This window comes from Cupressus sempervirens, chromosome 1 (genome assembly GCF_028749045.1).
Source record: "Cupressus sempervirens isolate cs-2001-9-10 chromosome 1, ASM2874904v1, whole genome shotgun sequence".
Classification (NCBI taxonomy): Eukaryota; Viridiplantae; Streptophyta; class Pinopsida; order Cupressales; family Cupressaceae; genus Cupressus; species Cupressus sempervirens.
In genome coordinates, this window is record NC_143118.1 from 817,064,244 (window position 1) to 817,080,399 (window position 16,156).

A 16,156-nucleotide genomic window follows, 5' to 3' on the forward strand; every position below is an offset into this window, starting at 1 on the left:
ATAAGTACAAAACATGGAAACAAGGTTATAGAATAATGAGAGAGTTGCGAAACATGAGCGGTTTTGCATGGAATGAGAGTACTCAATGTGTGGATGTGGATGATAGTGTATGGGAAGAGTTGCTGAAGGTAATCTTCTCACAATATTTTTATTTAAGTAAAGTATTCTAATTATCAATTGAAATGAAAGTCATCTAATTCCTAAAATTTTCCACCATGTAGAGAAAAGATTTCAAAAATGCAAGAGTCTACAAGAGGCAGCCCTTCACCCATTTCAATGACTTAGCAGTCATTTTTGGCAATGACATAGCTGATGGAAATGGAGCAGCAACAGGTCCAGAGGTTCAATATGGACATATCTTTGAAGAGGCTGTTGATCTTGAAGAAGATGGGGGTTTTGATACGCAAATGGATGATACTCCTCAATTTGAGGAAGAAATCCGTCATTCAAACAATTCCACAACATCTGTTAGACAAAATCCATCTCCGCCATCAGCAAGAAAGTCAAAGAGGAAGAAGCCAAGCATGGCTTCCTCTTTGGAGATCATATGTGAAAGTATCCAGAATATTGACCGGGGCATGAGTAAGTCTCATAATGTCAATGTTGATAAGAGGGAAGTCAAGCATGATATATCAAGTGCATTTGCTGCCCTCAAGGCTATGCCTGGAGTTAGTAGGGGGACTTTGATTGTTGCATATGAATTCTTTTCTTCAGAACCTACAACAGCCTGGGCATTCCTAGAGATGACTATAGAGGAGAGGGAAGAATACATTAGATATAAGTTTGGAGGAGTTTTTTGATAAATTACAATCTTTATGAACTTATTATTATTTTTTTGACTATGTCGGAACATACAATCTTTGTCACACTCAGATGGATATAAAGTATTTTCAACTCTTTTGGTTCCAATTTTTTTTGAAATGGATGAAGAATGCATTTTGTTTACCTTCAATTTGTTCAACATAATTATTTATACTTCCAATGAATAAATGTTGTATGTACTGTTGTATGCACTGCTGTATGGACTGCTGTTTGGTGCAAAATATGCTAGATAGACATTTTTTTCTACTTGAGCAGGAATATATGAACAATATTTATACTTATAATTATGTACTATTGTATGAACTACTGTATGGATTGCTGTATGGACTGTTGTTTGGTGCAAATCATACTACAAGATAGAGGTTATTTTCTACTTGAGCAAGAATATATGAATAATATTTATAGTTATAATGAATTATGTTTTGTGGATTACTTGCAATAGTTGTATTCCACTAATTGTAATGTGTCGTTGTATGCATTACTGTATGTACATAATAAATCATGATGTTGCTATATGCATTGTTGTATGTATAAAATAAATCATGATGTTGTTGTACGCATTGTTGTATTTAGCTAGTACTTGTTATTTCATTGTATCATTGTTCACTATGATTACAAATGAAATAATATGGTGCACCCAACAATTCAGATTGTCTTTGTTGCGATATACATTGCTTGCAGTTTATTGTGAAATCACATCTACTTGTTGTATGCTTTTAACATACTTTTTAGAGTTATGTTTACATTGATCTATAAGAATATATTTTTTATAATTTGTTTGTTATTTATTTTCTCTCATTATATTTGTTAAATTATTTATATAGGGCCCATGGCTTCGAATACTTTGCCATTGTGTGACTGTGGCGCTGACACTGTAGTAATGAGGACCTCACGCACAGAGCGTAATCCTGGGCGTAAATTTTTTTGTTGTCCAAATAGTCGAAAGGTTGTTAGTATTTTTTTAATATGTATTTTTTGTGTATTAAGTTGTTGTGGCGAGCACTTATGTATTTTTGAAATGCAGGAGGGTAATGGTTGCAATTTCTTTCAGTGGGTCAAGGATGACCCATCTACGTCAACTGCATCTAACTATACAGAAGATGAAAGGAATGGTTGCAAGTTGTGCAACATTCGAGATACTGCTGTCAAGGAGATTGCTTCCATGGCAAAAGTTGAACTCATGTTTCAACGATGTATTATTTGTGTTCTAATTGCTATAATCACAGTATTGGTTATTGGTGGTTGGGGACCAAATTTGTAAATATGGTTAAAAGACAGATATTGGATATGTAATTGGAGATGTAAAGTGTATTATGACTGTGTATACCTGATGGTAGACAAATTAATGATATGTCATTTTTGTTATTTTCAACTTAATTATGATTGTGGATACTATTTTATTTGTGATTTTATATATATGGATGATGTTATCTATTTATTTAAAAAATAGTTGAAATAATCTAAATGCTCAACGAATAAAACAAAAATAAATATACATTCTTTGGATACTATTTATTTGTGATTATATATATATATATATATATATATGGGTGATGTTATCTATTTATTTAAAAAATAGTTGAAATAATTTGAATTCTCAACGAATAAAACAAAAATAAATATACATTCTTTGAAAAAATAATGAAAACAATATTAAAACTAAAACAAATAAAATTAGAGGGAAAAAAAATATTAACTTAATCCCATTCCAATTCTGATTTTGTATAACCAAACAAGGGATTAACATATCCTCAAACAAATTCCAGGCGAACCAAACAGGACAGGAATACAAATTTTCCATTCCCATTCTCCATTTCTATACCCATTCTTATTTTCAATTCTAATACTCAATTCCTATGCTTGCAACCAAACGGGCCCTTAGGGTTCGTTTGGCAGTGGGAATATGAGTAGAATATGCATATGTAAATTCTTAAAATTTCAAATTCTTTGTTTTGTTTGGGTGCACCAAATTGGAATTATCAATAGGAATATGTATTCCAATTTTGGCCCAAAAATGAGCATTTGCAATTCAACCTAAATAGGTGGAATTGGAATAAGTATTCCTATTCTAGTTTTATTTATTTTATAAAACATAAATTCTTGGGTCAGTGAATTCCCCATCAAATTTCAACTGAACCAAACAAGAATAGAAATATATATTCTTATTTTCTATTCTAGAATAACAATTCTAGAATATGTATTCCTATTCTCATATTCTTATTCTTGCAACCAAATAGACCCTTTTAAACTTTTGTAGATTCTCAAATTGTTGATTGATACGATTCAAAATAATGGTGGTCCAATCAAACCATACCTTGTCTGTGGAAGCCCCATACAAGAAGTAACACATCCATGAAAAACATTCTTTGGCATGGGGCTCAACAAAGATACTACACAAGAAGCAAATGCCATCTTGAATCAACTATATGAAATTGGATCGTGGGATCAACATTGACATATTCTTCACATCCCTTTGGGCTTCTTTAACAAGTGGATGTTCAACCACTTCTAAGCCTTCTCTTAATGCTCCTCAAAACTATTTCTCTCTCAAGTCAATTCTTTACTTAGGCCTAGATCCCTTGATTCGAGATCCGAAATGCAACTCACGGGTCAACATTAAAATAGGCAAGCGATTCACCTATTGGTAGTACCATTTTTGCTTGGTGTGTTTGTAGTGCTTCACGAAGATAATCATCATCTCTTGGCACTGGAAATAATTGGGGAAGTATGTGGGCTGGAAGAGTCCCAACTGAGGTAAGCATGTGGTGATGGACTCCTTCTGGTTCTTGCGGGATTGATATTGTCCTTGATTTCTCAGAGCTCAATCTATTCACCAACATATGTATCTGTAAATACTTTCATCTCTGTTTCAATCTTTGTCACTTGACGAACTCCATTCTCTCTGTACTTCATTGTCAACAAGAGTTTCTCCAGTTCGCTTTCAACTTTAGTTTTGCTCCTAGTTGGTGCGAAGTTCCCAACATCTGGATTAGTTCCAACAAACGATGATTGAGAAGTCGTAATACGTTCTCTTTCAACCCACACACCAATAATACGATTAGTCATGGTGCAAAATATAATCAAGAGTATAAGAGGTGTCGAAACCTGATGTGCATGGTGTTTCATTAAAATTAGTACTTAACAATGAAATAACAAGGAAATTTGAACCTTTCATTGGAGTATTTTTACCTTTGCAAAAATACAAGGGCTTTGGAAGTCCGAAGTTGGGAGGAATCATTGTGTGGTTTAGTAAATTCTCTTTCAAGGTAAAACTTGATACTTAACTGAAATATCAATTTTACATTTGTTTTAATGATTATACTCCGGAGTACTTGAATCGATCTCCCAAAAGTAGTGGGTATGCCAGAACCAAAATCTCAATGATGCCATCTACCAAAAAAAACTAGTTGGGTACAATGTCATTATTGTTAATTATTTGTCAATAGTGACGTGTGTTACTTTATTTCAAATGTACCATATCATGATGTCTGCAACTGGAGGCAAAGATGCAATGCTTTAGAATGAACCAGATCTTTGAACAGAGTGCAAAGCCCTGCAAAATTCACATCATTTTTCTTATTTTGCAGAAGGAAACTAACTACAACCTAAGCTGAAAAAACAGAAACAAAGCAAACACAAGCAAACAAAAATCCAGAAAGTGTAAAGACTGCCCCTGCAAAACAAATGCCACATCAGCAATCTCCATAATATGCGAAAAAATCAACGAGAGTCGAAGTATTTTGAATATTGACTAGTCAAGATTAGTCGATTAACTATCATTAACTTTTACATATATGCTCAAATTTAAAAGAAACTGTAAATTCATTATCAGATTACTAATACCAGATACTAGATACTAGGTGGTATAACCATGGCGACCAAGTTGAAAAGAGCTCCATAACCTGTCTAAGAACACAAGGGCGAGAATATTGTAGGAGTGCTTTACCACCCTACCACGAAGCTATTAAGCTTCCCCAGAATCTTTCCTGATATGAAAGATACCCAGCCCAACAACGAGATAGTCTAAACCAGTAAAACTTAGAAGAGTAATGGAATCATGCTACACAATAGTGTTAAGAACATTAATCAGTTAAGAATATATCAAAACAACATTTTTGTTAGATTTCACATCAGTATCACAGACCCTTCACCATAAAGTCCATTAATCATGGATCAATTAATTACAACATCTTAGCTCATCTCTACTGAAATATTAAAACCAACTTCCAAAAAGGAATACAAGGTGCATATTAAAGTAACAACATCATTTCTTTCCATTCATTTCCACATCTTGGGACCATGTTCTCTTCCCAAACTTATGCAACATTGAATGCAACTATGCAATAATACCCTTTTTTTTACTGTTATTACCTATCCAAGGCATCATGCAATGACAATTTTTATGAATACATAGCATGATAATTTAAAACATTAACAATTCTTTTAATGTGTTACCACTCTCTAATGAATAAATATTAGGTACCACTATACATTATTGAAACACAATGATTATACTTCAATGTAGTCATAGACATCTTGTAAAATTTAAAAAAAAAAAAAAAAAAAAAAGTATTCACATTTTGTTGTAAGTTCATTAATAAATCAATGTATCCTTTCAATGAGAAGATCATTTAAGTTTCATTTAGAGGAAAGTTTTAATTATTCCAAAATAATCCACTCTGAAATGGGATACCAAAATTAACTGAAAGGAGAAAACTATGCCTATAGTATCCATCCTTTAGTAAAGAGAATCTACAGTCCTGAATCCTTCCTTTTTGTCACATTGTAGCCATCTAATAAAAGAGTTAAAAATTTAACACTCAGGATTGGTTCAACATAATACAAAAATACAACTTAATGAACGCTGCACAATCATTTGATAAAACTGTTAGATTGAAGTTTCTTCATTTCCTAATGTTCAGTTAGAAACAAGATCTGATTCATAAGGTTTCAACATCACTTTTGAATTACATTGATTTAACACAAATCTTCGTAGACTTTTATGGCTTAATATCGTTTCCAAAATTAACGCCCCAAATTCTAAGTAGACATATTGTTCAAAGTGTGCATGACTACCAATCATGAATAATCAAACTAAATCGAGCTCGAGTTGGTAATTATTTCTAATAATTTTCAAGAGAATGGAAATGTAATCGGTTTGATAGTTTCAGAGATGTTCCTAAGTTCTTCTTTTAAACTTCTAGTTGTACGTTGAAAAAGAATAAGGACAACTTATTCATTGTTGTCCAATAGACCACTGTTAATGTCAGCCTAATAGAAGCCCAACTTAACGCAGATCTTGGAGTATGACTTTGTTAGAAATAGTCAAAAAAATATCATGTGGATCTACTTCTGTTATAACCGCTGCAGATTTTCTTGCTAAATGGATATGGATGCTATCCTCCAGAATAGATCATACAGTATTATCTCCTTATCCTCTAGAAACATCTTTTATTAATTCCCTCCTATCATAGGCTCTCTATAAATAGAGGCCATTGCATTGGTTTGTAATTAATCAGATGAGTGAATAACAATATGCTGTTCTTTTCGGTCTCATTGTAAGAGTGTTTATTTCTGATATCTTTCTCATTGTCTAGTACTTGTATTGCTGCTGATATATCAATTCTGAGTAGATATCAGACTTCCTATTTTTCAATATGGTATCAGAGCATTTGTGATTCTTGGGCAGTGCTAGCTTGTCTTTGTGCAGAATTTCAGTCGTTTGCAACAGACATAAATCTCATTGAGCAACATTGTTTTTGGTAAAGCAATTACTATACAAATTTGGTGAGAATTTCTTTAACTGGTTATCTTTACAGTGCTGAAAGTTATGATTTTTCTTTCTTTCTCATCCAAAAAGGAGAGAAGTTGATTAATGGATTATCTTGGTGTTCCTCTACCATCAATTAAATTGAATGGAAAGAATTACTATGATTGGGTTTCACAAATTGAATTGTCTTTAACTCTACAAAATTGTTATGATATTGCTAATGGTAGTGAGCAGAGACCAACAGGTGCTGGAAAAGAATGTGATGATTGGGATAGGAGAGACAAGAAGGCAACAACTTTGATAAAGTTAACAATTTCAGAAGAAGTATTTCCAGAAGTTCGAAATGAAAGAAGTGGAGTGCAAGTATGGAAGATTCTGAAAAATTTGTATCAAAATTCAGGTGATGTATGGATTATATCTCTTACCACAGAGTTATATAATCTAAAATTAAAAGGCTCACAAGAAGTAGTGACTCATTTAAGTAAATTAAAAGAAAAGAAAAATGAATTGGCTTCTCTTGGAAAGAGCATAGATGATAAAGATTTTGTGCAAATAATTTTACAAAGTCTTCCAGGCTCTTATCAATCTTTTATAAGGGGACTTGATACTGCTGATAAATTAAAAGGAATCAAACCTGATGAGTTGTGTGCAAAGTTGATTCAAGAAGAAAAACGTCAAATAAAAGAAAGAGAATCCTCTGTTGTTGATTGTGAATCTCAAGCATTTGTAATAAAAGGAAAACAATATCATCAAAGGACACAAGATAATAGATCTAATGGAAAGAATTGGAAGTATGGAGATAATAATAATTCATATAGGAATCAAAATAGAAGTAAGTGGAAATGTCATTACTGTGGTAAGCAAGGACATAAATCTAATGAATGTTACAAAAGGATTAATGATTAAGAAAAGAAAAAGTTTACAAAATCATTTGATTCAAAGAGGAATGCCTTTTGTGTAGCACTTAAAGCAAATAATTCTTTTAAGGATGAATGGATAATTGATTCTGGTTGCACACAACATATGTCACATAATAAGGAGCAGTTTGAGTTATTAAATGAAAGCAATGGTGAAAATATATATCTAGGAGATAATAGTTCTCTAAAAGTTCAAGGAAGTGGAAATGTTCAAGTAAATAATGGAATGTTCAAAAATGTGAAGCTTGTTCCTCAACTCTCAACAAATCTTCTATCTGTCTTTCAAATTGCAAATCAAGGATACAAAGTCAAGTTTTACAATGACAAATGCTTAGTCAAGGATGTGAATAAAAATTATGAATTAACTGCAATTGGTAGAGTGGAAAATGGCCTTTATAAATTTCAAGAATTTGTTGGAAATAAAGATGTATGTGTTATTACAAAGTATGATGATGTGAGCAGGTTGTGGCATGAGCGTATAGGACATGTAAACTATCAAAGTCTCAAGCTTATGGAGAAGTTGAAGATGGTGCATGGTCTACCAAGAATCTCTCCAACAAAAATAGTATGTGAAGGATGTGCAATGGGCAAGCAACATGTAGAAAGTTTCCCACAAGGAAAATCATGGAGAGCAAAAACACCTTTGCACTTAGTCCATAGCGATGTGATGGGTCCTTTCAAAACGCCCTCACTTGGAGGTGCAAGGTATGTTCTCACATTCATAGATGACTATTCAAGAAAAATTTGGGTATACTTTCTACAAAAGAAAGATGAAGTGTTTCATAAATTTAAGGAGTTTAAGGTTCTAACTGAAAAGCAAAGTGGAAATTTTCTAAGAATTATAAGAATAGATAGGGGTTCTGAATACATGAATAAAGAATTTTTGGAATTTTGTAAACAAAATGACATAAAGAAAGAATCCACTATTTCCTACTCACCACAACAAAATGGGGTAGCAGATAGGAAAAATAGGACTATAATGGAAATGATTAGGTGTATGCTCCATTCTAGAAATATAGAAGTACATCTTTGGGTTGAAGCAATTCATACAACAGTTTATATTTTAAATAGAACTCCTACAAAGGTTGTCATGAACATAACCCCTGAAGAAGCTTGGAGTGGAAGAAAGCCTACTGTATCTCATTTTCGTATTTTTGGTTGCACTGCTTATGCTCACATCCTTGATGAAAAAAGAAGTAAATTGGAAAGGAAAAGTGAAAAATACATCATGGTGGGATATAGTGAAGAATCAAAAGGATATAGGCTATATAATCCTAATACAAAGGAAATTCACATCAAAAGAAATGTTTGGTTTGATGAAGGCTTTGAGAATACTAATTCTTCTTCATTTTCTCAAGTTCCTTTTTTTGAAGAAGATGAGCATATTGACACTAATGTTTCAGAACAAAATATGATATCTCCTACAAAAGGAAAAGAAGTGCAAGATGAAGATTCAAGCAGCAGTGATGATGAAGACACAAGAAATAAAGGAAAAACTCGAAGCATTCAAGAGGTCAATCAAGAAGGTCCCAAGATTGTTGCTAACTATGCTCTCATGGCTAAGGTGATGCAGGTTGAAACTCCAAGCACATTTGAGGAAGCAAAAGGAAAAGAAGAATGGGAGGAGGCTATGCAAGAGGAGTACAACTCCTTGATGAAGAATGGAACTTGGGAATTAGCAACACTTGCAGAAGGAAAGAATGTGGTTAGTTGCAAATGGACCTACAAAAAAAAGTTCACATCAGATGGAGCAATTGAAAGATACAAGGCAAGGTTAGTGGCCCGTGGCTTCTCAGAAGAAGAAGGTATTGACTATATTGAAACATTTTCCCCTGTTGCTAAAATGACTTCCATTCGAACTATTATAGCTTTAGCTGCAAAATGTGGATGGAAAATATTTCAAATGGATGTCAAAAGTGCTTTTTTATATGGAGACTTAGAAGAAGAAATTTATATGCAACAACCACCAGGATTTGTTAAACATGGTGAAGAACATCTAGTATGTAGATTGAAGAAATCTCTATATGGCCTTAAATAGGCTCCAAGAGCATGGTACTCCAAGATAAATGAATTCTTTCTAACAAATGGATTTAAAAGGAGCAAAGCTGACCCAGATGTCTATGTCAAGCACATTGAAGGTGAAATTGTTATCATTGTTTTATATGTGGATGATCTAATCATTACAGGAGATTCTAGCCAATGTATTGATGACATCAAGACACAACTTAAGAAATTTTTTGAGATAACTGATCTTGGATTGATGCACTATTTCTTGGGCATGCAAGTTTGGCAAGAAGATAGTAGGATCTTGCTTTCTCAAACCAAATATGCTATTGATGTATTAAAAAAAATTAATATGAGTGATTGTAAGCCATCTCCTACACCATGTGAAGTAGGTTTAAAATTAAGTGTTCATTCTAATCAAAAGAGAGTGGATGGAAAACTATATAGGCAACTTGTTGGTAGTCTCTTGTATCTCACCATAACTAGACCAGACATTGCATATACAGTTGGTGTTGTCTCTAGGTACATGACAAATCCACATATTGAACATTGGAAGGCTGCTAAGAGAATCTTGAAGTACATCAAAGGCACTTACAAGCTTGGCATTGAGTACCAACATGGAGGAGACCCTACTTTAGTAGGCTATACAGATTCTGATTATGCAGGTGATATTGATGATAGGAAATCAACTTCAAGATATATCTTCCACCTTGGATCCGGACCAATCTCTTGGAGCAGCAAGAAGTAATTTATAGTGACACTATCATCAACAAAAGCTGAATATATTGCAGCATCAAAGGCATCTCAAGAAGCTCTATGGATCCGAAGATTACTTGAAGAGACCTGTCATCTACAAGCTCATCCAACTACCATATTTTGTGACACCAAAGCACTATCAAACTTGCAAAGAATCCTGTCTACCATGTGAGATCCAAACATATTGAAGTTCATCATCACTTTGTTAGAGACCTCATGGAGATTAAATTCATCAAGTTACACTTCACAGGCACTGAAGATCAAGTTGCAGATATTTTTACCAAATCATTGTCTACAGTCAAATTTCTCAAATTTTGAACCTTGTTATGTCTCAAAGAAGTTAATGTTTAACTTTATTCTTGTACTAATTTCTCCCACACAATATTTTTTGTGGTAGAAATTAAGGGAAGGTGTTAGAAATAGTCAAAAAAAATCATGTGGATCTACATCTATTATAACCGCTGCAGATTTTCTTGCTAAATGGATATGGATGCTGTCCTCCAGAATAGATCATACAACATTATCTCCTTATCCTCTAGAAACATCTTTTATTAATTCCCTCCTATCATAGGCTCTCTATAAATAGAGGTCATTGCATTGGTTTGTAATTAATCAGATGAGTGAATAACAATATGCTGTTCTTTTCGGTCTCATTGTAAGAGTGTTTATTTTTGATATCTTTCTCATTGTCTAGTACTTGTATTGTTGCTGATATATCAGTTCTGAGTAGATATCAGACTTCCTATTTTTCAATAGACTTGCGAGAAGTTGTATGACTTGGGAAATTAACTCCACAACTACCTATCTTCTAAGGAGAGTAGGCAAGTTTCGCTTGGGAACACCATTGTTGGGGTCTCGCACAACTAGGGTACAACACGACTAGTTGGCTAGAATGCAATGTTCAAGCAGAAATAATGCTATCAGCAGACATGGTTTCCCTTCATCTTAGGTAATCCATTAAACAAAAACACTATTTTCTACCTTGCTCCGCTCCTACCTAATGTCCTGGGGTGCTCTCGAGATGTTACCAAACCTTATTTAATTTAAAACTGAGAACAAAAGATTTGTCCTACTTTCGAATGGTGGTTTAAGTCCAACTCTTATTTAATAAAAGGAAAAATCAAGCTTGTACGTTCCCCATTAACAATATGCAAGAGTAAGGAGAAATCACATGTAGCATTGGAGTTTTTAACAGCAACCAGAGTACAGGGCATAATTTTCTTGAGTATTTGATTAACAATGGAGAAGTTATGTGGAAAAGATATAATTTATTCAAGCACAAAGGCCCTAATTTAAGTAATACCAAGCACACAGCAAGATTACACTTCCTTTAAAAAGAAAATAATTTGTTTAGCACAAAGCATATGCCAATTAAAGAGAGGAACCTGGTAATTCCGATTATTAACAGTTCTCTTTCTCTGCTGCGGATCCCCTGCAATGTTCAAATTGCCATCGTCCTACACTCTTTCAGCATTTTCCCCTCTTGTATGTTAACCGTTGCAAGAAAATCTCCCCCCTCAAACTCCTGGTTGGGCGATATTAAGAGAACTCGTACAAGATGAGGATGGTAGTTCCGTAACGGTCATCCATCATTTTGATTAATAACCGTCACAACCCTAAAATTCTTGAATTAGTCATTTGATTATTCTAATCTATATTGACCAAAGTAATTTAGTATCTAGCAAAATAGCCAGGTGGCACACAACATCGCTTTATTCGTGTATGGAAAGAGCGAGTTATGACAAAAAGAAAAAAAATAAGGTAAAGAAAACAAAGCAAAATTGTCGAAAAAACACACCTAAAAAAGACTATTAAGAAAGTTAAGGCCACCAGCCTAGATATGAAACAACACTCTCTGAACAAGGGCGTCCTTTGCAAGCACCCAATGAAGCCCAATCTCACAGCTGAATAAGGAATTTATTCGCTGAGGATTGTAGAAAGCAACTCAGTCTAGAGAAGGCTCTAAGTGCTCGCAAAGAGGTAGATTTCACTTGGTAAGTGTAAAAATTAGCTAGTAAACCATTTTTAGAGGGCTCGTTGAATATGACATTAAATGTTCTCAAATCTGAACTATGGAGTTAAGCCATCCCCCACACCCAAGGATATTGAAGACACCAATCCTTGGAAGTTCGAGGCTCGAGGAATCAATGTAGTAAGGTAGAAGATTTTGGGATCGAAGATTTCGAAGTAAGGTTGGATAGAGCGAAAGCCCCAGCAAAGACACCAAAGAATAGAAGAGCGAGGAAAACCAACCTCCTTGAAAAATAAGGGAAAAACAAAAGGGGACCCAAACATTTTTCCAGACGAAATGTAGGGATGGGTATGCAAGGCATTACAAATGGTAATTTGAGGGGACAAATGACCCATGCATTTGGGAATTCTAGAATCTACCAAGAGATAAATAAGAATTGCTACTATCATTAGAATATTTATTTAATATTGTAACTAAATACTTTGAAGGAACTCAATTCACCATGATACACACACTTTTGACTATTAGGTAGTGTTGTATGTGCAATGAAGGATATATTTATATTTTCTAACCTTTACAAAGGACATAGAGAAACCACACTCATACCAAGCACAACCCTTATGCTTCAATAGTTGTCATGCATTCTAGATTACAGGCCCTTCTTTCCTTGTATTTTCTTATTTTTTTGAGATGGGAGTAGGTGGTACTTCTTTCACAATAATGTAGGAGTTAAACTTGTATCAGTTGTACTTCTTTCACCTATCTATGTATTTTCACTACTACATTTGGGCTTGGATTACGACATGTCGCGCGAGCGAGAAAAACAAAAATTGGCCCCCGTCAGATGGGTGTCAGAATTTTGCTATCACAAATGCGACGACAAGGACATCTGTTGCAATTGCGATGGACAAAGCTGTCATAATTTGGAAAAAAGAAAGGTGATACATTTTTAGACGGTCGTCGTAGGTTCGACAACATTGCTACACTCCCAACGAGCATTTGCCAGAAGGGATGTCGCAATGGTGACGATGTCCGACGAAAACACCATTGGAGTGACGACCTTCCATTGGTAGTTTCCATTGCAATTGCGACAACATGCAACGGCAATACCATCTGAACGATGGCTGCTTGACAAGTCATCACAATTGTGACGGATTGTCGTATTATCAAAATAAAATAAATTTAAGATGGTCCTATATGTTTGAATGGCCCTATCAAGAATCTTAAAGTAAATTCAATAGACAAATAGGGTATCAATTTCAAGAATAAAGCCTTAATGTAGTGAATTTATTTTTATAAACCCATCTTCCTAATCCACTATATTTGAATTTAATAGTGGATGCAAAAATAAATCATTACAAATGCAAATTGGGCATAAGTATTTGATACATGCCTTCCAATATGATTGAAGCTCCCAAATCTTCTCTTTCTTGCAACACTCATCCAATCTGCTTGCAAAATAAATTTATCGTTCTTCCTTTTTGGTAGTCTGACTGGACATCACTCCTTTGAAAACATTGAAAAAATAATTGAAGCCCACTCACTATGAAATAGAGCACTTCTTAGGGCTTCTCCATTACTCAACCCATAACACTCACTCACAAACCTAATAAAACATAGCAATTCAACATTAAAATGATAACCATTCAACATGAATTTCCAATCAACCAGCATATGCAATCCAGATGTACACAAAATGCCCAACCTCTGGATCCACCATGACCAACAACTCCTTCAAGAATTAACCATTCTCTCCATGATACCCACTCAATAATAGAGCACCTCCAAGCAACCAAAACAATAAAATTTTCAGCAAATCTAATGCAACTGGATGCGATCCATTAAACCTCATTTAAAATTGTAATGATGATCTATTGCAGCTGCTCACTCATATATTTACTTGCAGACTGCTGATATTATCTCATCTAGCCCAAATCAATCACCTACAATTAAAGTCCTTGAAGAATCAACACAACCATGATTATAGGCAAATTAAATAGTCTTTTCCTCTTCCTCCTTTTCGATCTCCTACGTAACTTGTTAATGGTCATCATCAAAATTTTTATGCACAGAACTTGCAGGAAACAAATTACAACTAACAATTATCAATGCCTATATAAAACTGTTGAAAAATAGAAGGACAATCCTTGCACGAAACAAATTACAATTAACAATTATCAATGCCTATATAAAACTGTTGAAATTAGAAGGACAATCCAATGAAAAATAAAGACAAAAGAAGGCTAAATTGGAGCCATTGCAGCTATCTCTGGGTTTGCCAAATGTGTCACTGACTCTGGCTTCTCATACCATAAATGTGGCTCTAGCTTCTCCTTCTTGGGGAAGAAGTTATCAGTCCTTAAGTAATGCCAGCCCATACAATTCATACAACTCACACCCAAACGGATTCAGATGCACTTATTAGGTCCATATTATTCTCAGTTTCTCATCCTTCTTCTCATAATTCAAGCTGCTCTCTCACTCAAAACTCAGAGGAGAGTTATGAGTTTTCTTTGGTAGTTATCCTTCTTTTCAAGCAGGTAGTGATCAAGTATCCCATGACAATTAGAATGGAACTTATCTGGATAAGGAGACATTCTATGACAATAATATTTTAGCTAGGGTCTAAATCATACCACACAAGTCGTTTTAAACTTTTACAATGCCTCTTTTCACTTCTTAAATTATTTACAAAAACAAAATAAAGAAACATAAAATTTAGATGCATGTAGCTTCAAATAGGCAAATTCATAAGTGCTTTTCTCATATTTTGGTGAGAGAATAGTCTCACCAACCTATTTCAACAAAAAATTTGTGCTACCATACTAGAAATATAGGCCAAAAAAAATACCAGCTACAACAACTAAATGAAACACAAAATATGTCTACTTCTAATTTTTTATATAAAACAAATTATATATGTATGTATGTATGTATGTATCCTATTTTGTAAGTGACTTCATAAATAGCGTTCACAAAATATATTGAATTGAAAATATGACATAAAATATGTTGACTTTTAATTTTTCATTCAACACAATTAATATATATAAATTCTTATATCCTATTTTGTAAGTGACTCCGTAAATAGCATTCCTAAATATATTGAGTTGACCTAAGTTGACTGACATTTGAACATATTCATACCACAATACACTAACCTATAACAACCCTACTAGTTAGCCGATTTTCTTCATCCTATGATGCAATAGCCCAATAATGATTACACCTATGAGGCAAGATGCTTTGGAGTCTAGAAGTGACGTGTCCGCCTTCTACACCAACATGAACTTCCTTCAATATTTACGATTGCGTTTAAAAGAGATGAGATATTCTCATAGGCATCATTTTGAATGTTGTTGGCATATACTCTTATACGCATCATTTTGAATAGTTTATCATGTCTTTGACATCCAACAATTGAACGTTGGTGGAAGATATTGATTGGGTGTATGATGCAAAATGGTAGATTTACTATGAACTAAGGCAGAATTAATCCTTAAAAGAAGCATATGTGACATGACTAATGGTTAGTGCTTGAAAGCAGGTGGATAGACAAACAATATAGCATGGTATAATCTAGGTGGATGTGCTGAATAATGTTGTGGATTTTCCAAGCGGGTGGTGGATGTGAGTTGTGGAAGGGGCAAGAATTCCAAGCCAAAGGGTGGATATGCTCAAAAAGAGATGGGATATGCACAAGGGAGGACGTGCTCTATTTTAGGCAGATGTGCATTGTGAAAGGGCAGATTCATGAAGTGGACGTGTAGATATGATTGACTAGACACCACATGCAGGATAAGATAATGAAGAGGAATTAGGGTTAACAATTATATATGGCATCTCACAAAATTTAATCAAAATAAAATTTTGACATGTATTGAAATTTAGTAATTTTGTTCTACTCAAATTCCT

General features: G+C 34.1%; 1 protein-coding gene across 1 annotated transcript; it reads left to right on the forward strand.

Moving 5' to 3' along the window:
- Positions 1-1,651: 1,651 nt before the first annotated feature.
- Positions 1,652-2,083, forward strand: LOC149580370 (uncharacterized). The gene is made up of 2 exons (XM_089804279.1): positions 1,652-1,768; positions 1,874-2,083. The coding sequence occupies exons 1-2, from the start codon at positions 1,652-1,654 to the stop codon at positions 2,081-2,083; spliced, it is 327 nt and encodes a 108-aa protein (XP_089660405.1).
- Positions 2,084-16,156: the final 14,073 nt, after the last annotated feature.